Source organism: Loxodonta africana, chromosome 1, assembly GCF_030014295.1.
Source record: "Loxodonta africana isolate mLoxAfr1 chromosome 1, mLoxAfr1.hap2, whole genome shotgun sequence".
NCBI classification, from domain to species: Eukaryota; Metazoa; Chordata; class Mammalia; order Proboscidea; family Elephantidae; genus Loxodonta; species Loxodonta africana.
In genome coordinates this window covers 15760507-15775831 of record NC_087342.1, presented here as the reverse complement: position 1 = coordinate 15775831, position 15325 = coordinate 15760507, and the positions used below count along the sequence as shown (strand labels likewise).

The following is a 15325-nucleotide window of genomic DNA, read 5'->3' as shown; positions in this document are numbered from 1 at the left end:
AGCTGGCCTCTTCCATTCAGGGGAAGGTGACACAATGGTTAGGATGCTCAGGTACACATGGGTGAATCTCAGTAGTCTAGATGTCAATTAGGAAGAGGGTGGGAAGGGGTGTGGTGGTATGAAGGTGGTGTTATAACTTCTCTATAAATCACATTTCCAACCTGGGAGCCAGGATCTTGACTTAGAGAAAGGCTTCATGGATAAGTGTTTTGGGGTCTCATCCTTTAATGATTTTGACCCTGATCATTGCGCAGACCCCCAAAACTTCTTTTACTGGTGAAATAATCTCTTAGAGATCTAAGGACCCACAAGAGGTTAAAATTTTTCCCTGGGAATGCGGGAGAGAGTAGAAGGTTGATTTTTGGATTTTTCTGGAGTCCCCAAGTGGGAATACCCATAGCCTGACATCCCTTCCTGGACCTCTCATATGCACTCAGCTGCTTTCATCCCTGTCTCTCTCACTGCTCCTCCCCAGCCTCTCACTACCTCTCCTTCCTCTCCCACGCCCTGCCCCACCGTAGGCATTTTTCAACTCCTCATAGGCAAGCGTGCCTACTCCAACATCCTTTATATAGGTGTCAACTACCTTCCTAAAACACAGAATGAATCGAACTGACTCCGTTCAAAAACCTTCTAATGCTTCTCACCATCCACCGGATAAAGTCCAGACTTCCTAGAAAGTCTCTCGAGGCCTTCACAGTCTGCTCCGACCTATCCGCCAGGCTTTGTCTTCTACAACTCTCCCCACGTACCCTAAATTCCAGGTACCCAGACTCTTCTCAAAATGTGCCAGGCACTTCCATACCTCAGGACCTTTGCTTGTGTTCTGTCCTTAACTCTTCACCCCTCTTCAAGGTTGTGAACATCCTATTAACCCATCAGCTCATAAGCTGCCGTGACGTAAAGCTCATAAACTTCCCAGTAGACAGACTGTCTAGAAATACACAACCTTGGGGAAGCCTTAACCTCTCGGTGCTTCAGTTTTCCCAACTGTAAATGGGAATAATGATATTTCATTGTGCTATTGGGAGGAAAGGACTCAGCACACTACCAGGCACACAGGAAAGGCCAATTAATAGTAGTTACTAGTATTGTTAGCCCAGTGCCTAGATACCCATTGAATGAATGAATGAATGGCTCCAGTCAGTATTAATCACTCCCTTCTCCATGCCTCTATTAGAGCACATTTTAAAGTCTGCTGTATAATATAAAGGAGCCCTTATGGCACAGTGGTTAAAAGCACTTGGCTGCTAACCAAAACATTGGCAGTTGGAACCCATCAGCTGCTCCTTGGCAGACATAGCAGTCTGCTTCTGTAAATATTATAGCATTGGAAACCCTATGGGGCAGTTCTACTCTGTCCTCCAGTGTTGCTATGAGTTGGACTTGACTGGATGGCAATGGGTTTGTTTTTGGTATATAACATAAGCATTTAATCAAGCCTGTGTCCCTCCACACGACTGTAAGCCTCTGAAGCATGGGACCCGATCTTATGTAATTTATTGGCCCTCCATAGTACTCACCACAATGCCTTGTGCTAATTGGATTTTGTTAAACTGAATCACAGACAGAATCACACTGAGTAAGCCTGTAGGTGGGCCCTGAGAGCATGGAGGTAGGTGTGGGTTGAGGGTAGTGAGCACCTTGGCCTTGGCTCCTCAAAAAGCAGGTCCTCAGAGCAACTTATCCTGGGTCAATGGCACCTCGTAATCTCATCCATGTGCACCATATAGGAAATTGGCCAGGCCTCCAGAGGATGGTGAGAGGCCAAGGACACGGATGACTGAGGGTGTGCTGAGTGACTGTGTATCTGAGAAACAAATGCAGACACTTCAAGTCTATGCAACTGGATTTCCTTTCTTGGTTGCTATGGCTGAGCTTCTGAGTCATGGGGAAAGGGAATGGGCGAGGCCAGATAATAACCCAAACACTCAAGGGATTATCAAAGTTGCTAAGGAAGACAATCTCCTCCTACAAGGGGATATGCACCAAGGGAGAGACTGAGGCTGACCCTTCTTAAGCAAGTGCCTGAGTCTTAGGGAGCAGACTTCTTGGACATCACATGCCACGGTGGCCTCTCAGAGCACCAGCCTCAAGACCTGCTCTTTTTATTGGTTGTATGACCTTCACCTCTGAACCTGTGTCCTGGGGAGGTGGCGGGTGGGAGTGGACAGTAAACCTTACCCAACTTACTTCACAAGGTGGTTGTTAGGAACAAAAGTCATAATAGACGTGAATATGCAGTGGGAGATCTTATGGTAATTCAAGACCTTATGGTAATTCTCCCAGTAGAGAGAAATGCCAGTTCCAGCAAGGTAAGCTCCCTTTTCTTGGTGGCTGAATATAAATTATGTAGAGTGAGAACAAAGTTAGGCATGAGGAGTCTCCATGCCAAACCATCAGATATATTACAAAGAAAATATTTTTTAAAAATAAAATGAGAGGAATGAGATGTTTCGTTTTCTTTTCCTCCAAAGAGTTCTTTTATTGAAAAAAAAAAAAAAGTTTTTCATAAACTTCAAAAACAGGCATCGGTGGGAAGACACTGGCAACGCCAGGAGGTCAGTCACCTGATTTGGGGTATAAGAATTTCCTCCCATCTGTCTGGCCAGCTCATTCTGAAGCTTTAGATCTGGGACAAGGAGGCCAAGGCAGCTGAGGCGGGACAGCTGGCTAGCTCTTCACAGACTTGCGGGGTTTGTGGGGTTGGGGAAGAAAAGAAGGGTCAGCTCTGGTCACTTGAACTCTTCCCAGAGTCAGAGGTGGACCCTGCAGTCAGGTCTCAGAGGAAATCGGCCAAGGCCATGCCCATCACACACTTCCTGTTCTCCCGATGTCTCACTGTTTAAAGAATCAGGAAGTGCCAGAGAGCAATATTCTTTGCTAGCACACTTTAGATTTGCATGGTGCTCAAACCAAAACCAAACCTGTTGCCATGGAGTCAATTCAAACTCATGGTGACCCCATGTGTGAAAAAAGTAGAACTGTCCCATGAAGTTTTCTTGACTATAATTTTTATTAGAAGTGCATCGCCAGGCCTTTCTTCAGCAATGCCATGAGGTAAGTTTGAACCGCCAACCTTTAGGTTAGTGTTATTGTCATTGTGTGCCATTGAGTCAATTCCAACTCATATTGACCCTATAGGACAGAACTGCCCAATAAAATCTTTATGAGGGCAGATCACCAGGTCTTTTCCCTCTTGGAGCTCCTGGGTGGGTTTGAACCACTGGCCTTTTGGTTAGCAGCCAAGTGCTTAACCACTGTGCCACCGGGGCTCCTTTTTAGGTTAGTAGTCAAGTGCCAACCATTTATACCACCTAGGGACCTATGGCGCTCAAAGGGTTACAAGTCGCTTAAATATGCTTCTGTTCTTGGAGTGTGCAACTTCCCACAGAGAAACCACAGGCTTAAAGAGACTATGTTACTTGCCCAAGGTCACCCAGCTGACAGTGTCCGCCCTGGAATCTTGATTTTCTGACTCCCGCTCCTGTGCTTTTTCCATGAGAAACTGCCTTTGTGTGATTTTTTAATTTAAATCACAATTCAGCCCTGAAAAAGCAGGGATGGGCAGAAACGATACTCCTTTTTGTTGAGCTGGAGAACTGAACAAATTCACACAGAAAAACTGGCACTAGAATGCAGGTCTGTATTTTAGAGGAAAATCAGCCTGGGGAGGAGTCGGGCCAAGTCAGGAGCACCATGGTGTAGAATGGAGAACACGACTGCTTCAAAGGGGGCTGCTGGTCTTTTAGTAGGAAGTTACAACTTTCGGTGCCTCAGTTTCCTCTTTCAAAACTGAAGGTGGTGGGGGTGGGCCAAAAGGTTCATAGGTTCCGAGGATCTAAAAGGTTATGGTTATTACCGGTTGGAAATTTCCTCCAAAATTAACTTCATCTTTCTGAATGCTTTCTCTTTCTCATCTTTCAGGAGCTTCTCCCGTAAGATTCAAACCTTACTGCAAAGTAACCCCTGAGCTACATGTCTCCTGGGAGGCGTTATGACCGAGGGTCTGTCCGCAGTGTGTCCTGGATGTGGCTGGCAGCCTGTGACATGGCTGGGGCAGAGATGCAGTGCCTTCGGAATCATGAAAACCTCTTAGTCTGATGGACTGACCTCAGCTACAAGTGGTGTTGGGCCTTTTTAAAAATTAAAATGCACTTAATTAATTGGCCCTGACATAAAAGGTCTTGACAGAAAAAGCTGGGAATGCCTACCCTTGAAGACAAGGGCCCAAGTCTAGGAGCTTGGTTGAGATCTTTCAACCCCAGTGTGTGATGTAGACAAGTGTGAATGCTGGGCTGTAGGGCAGGTGCAAAACCCCATGCTTTGATACCACCCTCAGACACTTTTTCAGAGGGGGTATGGAGGTGGGAACCTGCCTAGCCTGGTTCCTAAGAGAAATCCAGCTCAACCCAGGACGGATCCAGACTCCCTAGAGATGGGCATTGGCTACAAGAGGGCTTGAGCGGGGCAGGGCTGAGCAAGTGGCAGGTGGGCAGGTGGCTTCCGCCATCATCACTTCTGTGCTTTTCAACAAAAGGCAATCAGGAGTCTGAGCCTTACAGGAAAAAAAAAAAAAAATGGAATTATTATTAATTTGTTCCCAGGGCACCGTAACGTGATTTTTCAGCCTGATTTGGCTCATCTCCCATGTAGAAAAATTTCTCACATATGATGCTCCCCACAACCCCCTCTCCCGATGTTTAAATGATCAGTGCAAGAAATAAGCTGAGCTGTGGACAGACACGTCATTTCCAGAACAACAGTTCTCTATGAGGTGTGGTCAAAACTGTGCAGGAGGGAAACGGGGTGTCAGACCACAGAAGGATCACAAAGACCCAGAGCTAATCGCTAATCCGGCAGCAGCTGGTGGTATGAGCCACGGTGTCGGGAGCGGGGGTGGGGGTGTCCTGAGAATATTTACGAATGTGTCTCTACAGAGGATGAGGAAGGATGTCATCAGAAGAGCCGAATTACCTCCCTTGGGTGTTCTTGGAAAGCTTTGTAAATCAGATTCCTGGGGGTCAAGGTGCTTTCTTTTCCTTTTAATTAGCATTCAAGGATATGCTTATATATCTCCCCAGAGTACCATGGTGACACGTATGCCAGTGCTGAAGGTAGCAAGAAGCTGGTGTGCAAGCTAAGATCCCAGAAAACTACTCCTTAAAGGCACCCCTCAGTCCACCCATTGAGAAAAAGCAGAGGTTTTGGTAATGGAGGCAGGGGGCAGGAGCTAGAAGCCTCTACACAGCTACGATTGGAATCAACATTCTGGCATCAGGTGATGGGTGGTCAGTCAACAGGGCAGCATTTAGCACTCCCAGACCTAGCACAGAGTCATTGCACAGGGTGCAGGGTATCCAGATGTCAGCTGGGGGTCTAGGCATAAAAGCTCTTAGCTTGTTGTTAGGTGTTGTCAGGTCAGTCCTGACTCATAGTGACCCTATAGGACAGGGTAGAACTGCCCTATATGCTGTAATCTTTACAGGAACAGATCACCAGGTCTTTTCTCCCGAGGAGCTGCTGGCGGGTTCGAACTGCCTGCCTTTTAGTTGGCATCCGAGTTCTTAACCATTGCACCACCAGTGCTCCTAGTCTTAGACAGCACGGGTCAAGAAAACTGGAATTCAGCTCCCTAAGGGCACAGGGGAGCCCTGGTGTCGAGCACAAGGTCGGCAGTTCAAATTCAATAGCCACTTCTTGAAAAACCCTACAGGGCAGTTCTACTCTGTTCTATAGGGTCACTATGAGCTGGAATCGACTCAAAGGCAATGGGTTTGGATTTTGGTAAAGGTACAGGGACTGGTCTGGAAGGCAGGAGTGAGTTAGCAAATTGCTCCCAAAGAAACGCCACCTATTACAGCAATGACGTTCAGAAGACAAGAGTGAGGTTGCATGGTAATGATGTCCAGAGGGCTTCAAGAGTTGGTTCGCCCACCTGTATTTCGAATTGGGTCTTTGATGTACGGCTCTCTTCGGTACATACCCTGGTCATTTTCTTCTGCAATGTACATTGCAATAAGGTTCTACTTACCTATCCCTTGAGAAAATTCTCAGCCCATGTTGAACGGGCTGACTTTCTACACCTTGTTATTTGTGTCTGAAAATACTAAACTAGCTAGTGCAAAGGTGCCTGCTTTCCCTCAGTGTCTCTTCATATGCTCAGAGATAACTGCAAGATAGCAACATGCTTGTTGTTGTTGTTAGGTGCCACTGAGTTGGTTCCGACTCATAGCAACCCTATAGGTCACAGCAGAACTGCCCCATAGGGTTTCCAAGGAGCGGCTGGTGAATTTGAACTGATGACCTTTTGGTTGGCAGCCGAGCTCTTAACCATTATACCACCACCAGGGTTCTGAAACATGCTTAGAAGGGTCCATGTGAAATATACGAAGGCTGCATGCACAATGAGTATGGAAACCTTGGCTTAACCAGAATATTTGCAGCTTCCACCCACATGTCCCTTCCAGGGTTCTGGTTAATTAAAATTTTTGTCTAAAGGAAACTTCGTGCCTCAACAATTGTATTTGAAAACTTTCAGATGTGCATCAACGCAACTAGTGGCTTTCATCTGAGCAGCATTAACACCCTACTGCCTTTGCTCAGGCATCCCATAGTGCCTCCCTGTGACCCACCCCAATCACTCAGCCCATGCTGCAAGAATTAGATGAATAAGAACCTTACGAATGGGTCTTTAATTCACCAAGCAGGGGTAAGACTGCATGTGCACGCCGTTTCTTATCTAAACGTGGAGGCGAGAATCTGGTTACATGGTTCACTTTGCTGCTCACCTGGGCCCATGTGTCTCTGTGCCTACTTCCTTGAAAGGGCTAGGTGGGAAGGCCACTGTTGTCCTCCCAGTCCACCAGAGCTGGGCAAAGTCCCAAATTACCTTCTGGAACACAGACATGTGGCTTTCCCCCTCCCTCTGCCTGGCCTTCCTCCACTTGCAGCTGACATCTCCACTACATGCCAGAAACACTTAGGCCAGGAGATATGGTGCCATCCAGTATCTACAAGCTGGCGGGCTGTGCGCTCCATGGGAGTGGGTCCCTATCTTATAATGTACAAGAAAAGCAGAGGCAGAAATTTCCTCGGCTTCCTCATTCTCTAAGATATACCGAGGCTATAAACACCACTTCCGTTTCCTCCCACAGTGGAACACTGTATTGACCCTCATCTGCCAAAGTTAGCTCTGTGGCAATACCCACATCCACAGGGGACTATTTTATCCTGGTATAACTCCTACTTTCAACCACTTAATTCTTGCCCCATTCAACTCAATTGCTTCTTCTTCCACAGCTGACTGACTGGTTTTTAGGTCTCGCTTTTGTGGTGGTTGTCATAATATGGTGGTTGGAGTTCTTTGGCATTGGGTTAAATTAGAATGAGAATAATAAAAGCCCATCTAGTTACGTGAAAAAGCTTAAGGGCTATAAAAAGCAAAAGGTTTTTTTTTTTTTTTTAAATTCTCTATTTTGTACTTAGAGGAAATCTTTAAACTTTGATTTGCTACTGGAGATGGGGGCACAGATTTGGAGAAAAACAGTACAACTTACTCCAAAAGACAAGGTATCCGGGAAAGCCAATTCCACCTTGAGTGAATTCTCTACAGTTGTAAATTCATGATGGTTGCAACTCAGTGGCAAATCATATAAGAGTCATGTTTCTATAACTCGAAAAGTTTCTAGACTAGGAAGAGTTGGAAGTTAATCAGATGTTCTTCTTGGTGGAGGTGTTGATCCCATCCCAACCGAAAAAACAAACCCATTGCCGCTGAGTCAATTCTGACTCACAGGGACCCTACAGGACAGAGCAGAGCTGCCCCATAGGGTTTCTAAGGAGCAGCTGGTGGATTCGAACTGCCATATTTTAGGTTAGCAACTGTAGGTTGCTGTAACTCTTAACCACTGTGCCACCAGGGCGCCAGGAGATCCCATCCCATGTGTGTAAATCTGGAGTCTGAGAAAGGCCCCCTGGGTGGTGTTTCAGTCTCACCACATCTAGATGGGCCTCTGCTATGGCTGCAGAAGGGAGGCTGTGCCCCTAACTTTTGGTTCCCTTCACATGGTGGGCACAGCCACTGCTGGGAGCCCTGGGGGCTGGGCACAGGTGGGTTCTGGAGGGGCTCCAAGCACCTTCATATTTGCTCTCAACCAAAATGGCTAGGTGCCAGGTCATACACAAAACCATACCTAACCCATGAATTTGCTGGAGGATTTAGGGAGGAGTGGGTACCAGGAGAAGAAAGAAGCACATGAAGAGGATAAAGGGGGAAGAAGAGGAAAAAGAGGGAAGAAGAGGAAAAAGAGGGAGAAGGAGTAAACAAAAGAGGGAGAAACTAAAAACTAAATAGGTTCTTGTCTTTTAGCCGGGAACCCACCAGTATTCATAATGCTGTTTTCCATGAAAAAAACGTGTTCTAAGTTTCAAATAATGAAGCTGGATATTTTCTACATGAAACCAAGCCCCCCCACCACCAAAGAAGAAAATACTAAGCAAGCATTCGACAGAACCAGAAGTGTTTGCTTTCAAGATATCTAGGTGGAGTTCTGTACCAAAATGGAGCTGAATTCAGCTGGTTTGTTTTTAGTCAGTATGGGACATCCAGAGATGGCCTAATATCACAATTTATCCTTGACCGGCTGGTCACTTTAGGAAGACCACTGTTACAGAGCACATTAAAAAAGACAATTATCGTAGGAAATAGGACAACAATAGCTGCTTCTACCTCCATGCTAGTATTAGGGTCAAGATCATCACACTCTGACTCCTCGGAACTGTTCGCCTCCTTGATTGGCAGCATGAGGAAGGGGGAAGAAAGAGAACACAGTTAGAACACGAGTAGCTTTAGCTAGAGAGAGAGGAGAATTTCAGAGAAGCATTGGCAATGGGAAATTGGACTGAGAAAAAAAAACAGAGGCTTTGAAGATGGGAGTGGGAATCACCAAGGGCAGCAGCATGCTTTTTTCAAGGAGAGAAGGCTGGGATCACCTACAACTCTTGATCTCACAGGAGATGGCAATGGAAGCAACCACATGAAATATGAGGGCCGCAGAATTAAAACTGTCGTCTTCCGTGAAGCCGGACTTCCCAGGTGAGGGTGAAAGTGAGAACAGGATTTCTTTTCCCCATGGAGGACATCAAAATGGATTTCAGTTGTTCTTATTTTGATCAGGAAGGGAAGAAGTGCCATGTAGATAATTACACGTTTTCACAAAAGTAGTCAGCAATTTAATTTCCATTGTCCAAAGGCAGATCTTTTCAGAGGGCCCAACTTAAAGAAAGATTATATCGTTTTAAGACGGGGGGGAATGAGGGTGTGCCCAAACTTAGTATCAGTGAGGTCAAAGTAATAGATGGGTTTTTACAGAGAAATAACTTCCCTGCCTATGCATAAGGAAAGGCAAGGAAAACGGCCCAAAGTTGATTTTGTCTGAACTCTGGGGAAAAGAAATGAAACTTTACCAAGGACACCAAACCCAAACCCATTGCTGTTGACTTGATTCTGACTCATAGTGACCCTACGGGACAGAGTAGAACTGCCCCATAGGGTTTCTTTCCAAGGCTGTAAATCTTTACAGAAGCAGACTGCCACATCTGTCTCCCGTGGAGTGGCTGGTGGGTTCGAACTACCCACATTTTGGCTAGCAGCTAGTGCTTAACCACTGTGCCACCAGGGCTCCTCACTAAGGACACAGAGGCCCTTAAATTCCAAACTCAGCCCTCATGGGTTGGGGGTTTGGAAGGCATTTGTAATCCCTTTAACCTGCATGTATTCTCAAACCTAAGGTACCGAAGGGGCAGCTTTGAGAAATTTAGTATGAATCGAGCAACTTGCATTTCTAAGGGAATGATGCTACAGACAATTTTGCCACAAAACATCTGCACAGTATAAAGAGAAAGGTATAAAAGAAAAAAAGAGATGTACTTACTTGAGTTGAAGTTGCCAGGAGAAATAAAAAATAAAATAAAATAAAAATGAACTTGCATGCAAAATCCTGCTAAACTACTTCCCCTCTGGTCCCCCGCACTGGTTTCAAAAAAAAAAAAAGTCCCCTCCACCCAAATTGCCTTGTGAGATTGCTGCAGGGTGAGAGCAGATGAGAGATGGGGACACAGCTCTGGAATGCCTTACTCACTTTAACAGAGACTTTGTTGCCCAGAATATCCTTGGGTTTACGAGGCCCTGTGGCTTCATTTTTACCCGTGTTCTCCACTTCCGCCCGCTTTCTCATGCGTAGGGTATGCCATGAACATGACTTCCTGTTGTACCAAAAAATGCACCAATCAAAATGGCAGGTCAGGCAGAGTGAGGCACTGGGAGGGCTCACCATCCTTGGGTGAGTCAGTAGGTGAGGTGCTCCAGTCAAGCCCAAGCTTCAGAGGCCTCAAACCTGCATGCCAGCTCCTATGGTGGCTGGCAGCTGACCTGACCTCCAAATGAAATGAGCCAGGATGAACTTTGACCCCTCCTGCTACATGTGCAAGGTTGAGTGGCTGTATTCAAAGATAATATGAGTACTTTGGGTTACTAAGCTTCACCAAGGCAACTTTTTATGTCATACTGATGTGGCCTTATAGGACTGAGGTTTTTGAAGGTCATGAACAGGGATGGGGGCGGGGGGGAGGTGGGGAGGCAAGGGCGCTGAATAGGAGACAAAGGAGGTATATTCTACAATACGTAAGCTACTGGTGACACACTTTCCCAGGACTGGATATAAAGACCCAAAAGGATGATTTAGGGGTTTCCATCTCATTATTCGTATTTGGACTGTGGCCACTCCCAAACACTGTAGAACAAACAGGATTTTCTGCGGTATTTGACTTAATAAACAGCTAAGCACTACTCATGTATCTGGATATTTTAGGGTGAAGGATTTCTTGGTGTGTGTTCTCCACATCACTCAGTTTGTGAATATATGGCTCTGTCAGCCACTGAGGAGCCTTAGAATTTTCTCGCTGGGAAAAAGCCCAATGTGTACTCCCAGGGAGGTGAGAGCGGGAACGCCCCTGTCACACCATCCTAACTTCTTTCTTCCTCTGAGGGGGTTGGGAATTTATTTTTTCACAGACCTGTGAACCAGAAGCTCAGAGCAGAGTTCTTGAGTTCCACATATGTTAGGACCCAAAGACCAAGAAACCAAAAACCAAGTCACAAACAGAATCGGTGACCCCAGGAAAGCATCACCTATTTCCAGTGTGGTCACACAGACTGGACGAAGTTCTAACCATCGTATGGAATAAGTGAGACGTGGCTTCTCTTCACGGTCTCCTTGTCAAATTTAGGCCTCGGCAGACAGGGCTCCACCAAGTAGCCTTCACTAAGGGAGACGGGTGCATGAATTGTAGGAAGAAGGAGACTACTCCAAAATGTATAGCATCTTCTTAAAACTCTACACATTTCAGGATTAGGATGTCGGAGGAAAGTATTCCCAAAATACTTATTGTTAACACACTTGCTCAACAATTAACCTTCTGAGGAGGTAAAAGCAATTGCAGTCATGTTCTTGAATTTTTGGGGGAAAGTAAGTTCCTTCAAAAGGCAAGACTCTCTTGGCCAGATCTTCTCTTTTATCTCCTAAATCGGCAGGTTCTCTAGGACTCCCTGCATCTCAGCTCCTCGCTGCAATTGTCATATCTGAATGAGAACCAGTCATGGAAGTTAACTTCACAAGATATAACTTTGTTAACTTCAGACCTTCATCTTGTATTTTTACCCAAAAATCCAAGTCCTTGGATCCTTCTGAGAACATCTCGAGTCAGGGAGGTCCCTGCTGAAAAGACTCCCAGGGGAGCCGGCATGTGTATGTGCGTGCCTGTGTGCGTGTTCCTATGCTGATTAAAACCTTCTGGATTATTTGGTACGCTTGGTGAGAAACTAGAAATGTTAAAAACATAATGCTCAGGAGGAAGAAAAATAGTAGGACAAGTTGCAGGACAGGCTCAATTTCATATTCTTCTTCCCAGAAGAACTGGTCATCATGGTTTGGGAAGCTTCCATCTCTTGGCTACAGCCCTGGGACTGATGTGGAAACAGGGTTTCAGTGACATTCACCCTGTAGGCACCACAACCAGTTCTGACTCCTTTGGTCACAGCAGGCCCTGGGGAGTGTGTGGTGAGTATTCTTCATTTGCTCCCCTCCATCCCCACTCACCCTTGTGCAAGAGCAACTGACAGGGAACCCAAATGACCAAACTGCATCTGAATCTGTTTTCTTGCACCCACCCTGACACCCCTTCTTCCTTCTTTCCCATTTGGAAGGTGTAAGTGACAAAAGACCAAAGATGAGGAGGAAGAAGTGCAGTGTGCCTGAATAGCTAGTTCAGAATCCCTAAGACTTGACTCTTTAAGGCCATTGGTTATAAGAACGTCAGTGCGTTGAATGCCTTTATTCCTAAGGCTTGGGGCTCCTTAAAAGACACCCAAAACACGTGTCTTTAGAATAAAACCAATTGGGCCTATACTGCTTTAGGGGCCACTACTGATTTCCAGCTGGGCCTGTTGTTACCTAGAGAGACCAGGGTGAAGGCAGGTAGCCTCTATCTCCCTGACCTAGAGAGAGGGCCAAGAAGCATAGTTCCATTGGTGCCACTGCTCAGGTATCTCACAGGAGCTCCTTACACCTCCTCCCACGAGTGACCACACAGCCTGGAAAGCAGCGCCAAACACTCTCTAGTCATTAATTTATGTCAGCACCTCAAGGTTGCCCAGTTGCTGGGAACGAGCTGGACAGTATCCAGTCTACATTATTCCTTATCTCAGAGGTTAGAGAAAAGCAATACGGCCTGTTTAGAAGGGAAGGCTAGGATCTGGGCTTTGGTGACAAAGGTGCTTTGCGTGTATGAACAAACTGCCAATGCATCTAACTAACTCCTAAAATACAGAAAAGAAGAAAATAAAAATAAAAAAGAATTGTTTGCACATTTAAAAGTCCAAGAAGAGTGAAACTGGGGGCAGGGCGGGGGGAAGGGTCAACTAGTCTTTAACTTCATTAAAACATGCTCATGGTAAAAATTTATTTTACATATTTAAAATAGTACATTTAAAATTATTAGTTACATTACAGGTACAATGATGAACATTGTGATTCTCCATTGTATTGCACAGCCTGACTTCATCCATATGGGTGTCTTTAAATAGTGCAAAATACTTTATACAGGAATGTGTTCGGAAGGGTCTTCGCAATCAAAATAAGGAAAAGAAATATCTTACAAATGACCATGAACATATATTAAAGTGAGAGGGGAGGGAGGAAAATTAAAAAAAAAAAAAAATTACAATCTGTACAGAGAACTTGCCAAAGACAACCAAAAATTTCCCTTTCTCCAGGGAGAAGCAGCAGGTCTCTGACCTGTGCAGCCCTGGCATTTGTGCTAAGGTAATTTTTTGGTGTCAATCAAATATATATATATATCAGTAACTTAATACAATATAAATAGAAATCCAGTCCAGTGAGTCCTGTAGTGGGTCAAATGGAGCAACGGAAGGCATGCCTTTTGTCAGCTAGGGTTTCAGTAGGGTTCTTTTCTTAACAAGTGGGGGGAAAAAGAGAGAAAAAAAATGAACAGAAAATCATAAATGAAAAGGAAAACCACCACTGCCACCACCACCGCCACCACCACAACCATCACCAAAAACCCCAGGACGATCCCGCCTGAATGCCCCATGCCAGTTCAGGTTCCAGCACTCAAACCTTTGTCCTGGTGGCTCTGTCGGGAACAAGCAGCTGTAAATCCCTACCGTGTGTTTGCATTTTGTGCTCTCTTTTTGTTTTTGAATTTTTTTAATCCACATATTCCTGTCCTGGGGAAGCCAACGAGGCACTTACTTGATGCTTCCGTCACTATTTTCTGCTGCCGCCGTGGCTTTGGTGAGGGGCGCCAGGATGTTGCCTGGGACCCAGCCCTCGGCTGCCGGGGAATGGTCGCTGGCAGGCTGGTACACCAGGCACATATTCTGCTGGTTGACGGCGAGGACCTGGACCACCTCACCTTGGCTCACACAAATTTCATTCTCCTTCAGAGCATAGTAATCTTTAATCACCGCCATGGATGAGGTCCCGTTGCAGCCTCCCAGATCGTTCTGCTAGGAAACAAGGGTGAGAGGGATCCAAAAACAAGAAGACTTGTTCACACGGGGTTTCTCTGCATCCTATTGCCTGGTTAAAAGGCAAACCTCCCACTACCCCATTGCTGTCCAGTTGATTCTGACTCAGTGACCCTATAGGACAGAGTAGAACTGCCCTATAAGGTTTCCAAGGCTGTAACTCTTCACGAAAGCGAACTGGCACATCTTTCTCCTGCAGAGCTACTGGTGAGTTTGAACTGGCAACCTTTCAGTTAGCAGCTCAGTGCTTAACCACTATGCCACCAGGGCTCCCTATTAGCAGGGTAAATAAAAACCAGTTGCTCCCCAGTCAGTCCTGACTCATGGTGACCCCATGTATGTCAGAGTAGAATTGTGCTCCTAGGGCTTTCAATGGCTGGTTTTTGGGAAGCAGATCACCAGGCCTTTCTTCTGAGGTGTATCTGGGTAGACTTGAACCTATAACCATTCAGTTAGCAGCCAACCACAATAACCGTTTGTACCACCCAGAGACTCCAGCAGGGCAAATGACAGGCAGAAGATAATCTTGAGTAATAAAAGTATATTCATAAAACTGCTCTGAAAATTTTATAATCAAGGGTGGATGGGTAGAGACTGTCAAGCTGAAGGTATACAACACAATTCCCATCTGGAAGCCCCTCCCCAGCATGGAGCCTTCCTGCCAGCATCCCCTGGCTGATGGCAGTGAGAGTAAAGATTGTGGTACCGGCACAGAAGTATGTAAACATGTTGGCAGAATGAGGTCAGGACAGAGATCAGGAGTCACAATCCCCCAACGGAAAGAACACAGATCTTTTGATATGACACTTTCCTTTCTGTTTGAAATAGCACTGGCCTTAGTCTACATTCTGACCTTCCTTGCGATGGGAGTAACAACAAGAACTTTGCCTGCTTCAAAGGTGAGGCCATGACCAATCCTGACCCAACTCCCTATGGGAGTAGGACTCCCATAGTCCTCTGAACTCATTAATATGAGAGCTGCTGCCTCTGTAGCCTTTTCACGTGAGTCTACACCAGGATAGCTGCTTCCAGAGAGATCTAGAGTTCCCAGGGCAGCCTGGCTCCTCCCAGAGCATGGTGACAGCCAGAAATTCCTCAACATGTTTGACAACACGCCAGTGTGACTTCAACCTATTCACAAGGGCAGGGGGTTTTTAAGACAGAAAATCTTCTCCAGGTGATGCAATGAAATAGTACAGTCACTTGAATAGAGAA

The 15325-nt window shown here is 45.9% G+C and overlaps 1 protein-coding gene across 9 annotated transcripts in view; it reads right to left on the bottom strand.

Moving 5' to 3' along the window:
• The window catches only part of KALRN (kalirin RhoGEF kinase), a 769081-nt gene that overhangs the window by 33810 nt on the left and 719946 nt on the right, over positions 1 to 15325 (bottom strand). For 3 of the 9 annotated variants that reach the window (XM_064292179.1, XM_064291937.1, XM_064291888.1), the window contains one exon: positions 13829 to 14086. In XM_064292179.1, coding sequence (XP_064148249.1) covers positions 13829 to 14086 — 258 coding nt within the window. Of the gene's footprint in view, positions 1 to 8731; positions 8792 to 10142; positions 10267 to 13828; positions 14090 to 15325 lie in introns of those variants that run through there. The other 6 variants (XM_064291948.1, XM_064292111.1, XM_064291977.1 and 3 more) reach the window with 3 other exon arrangements.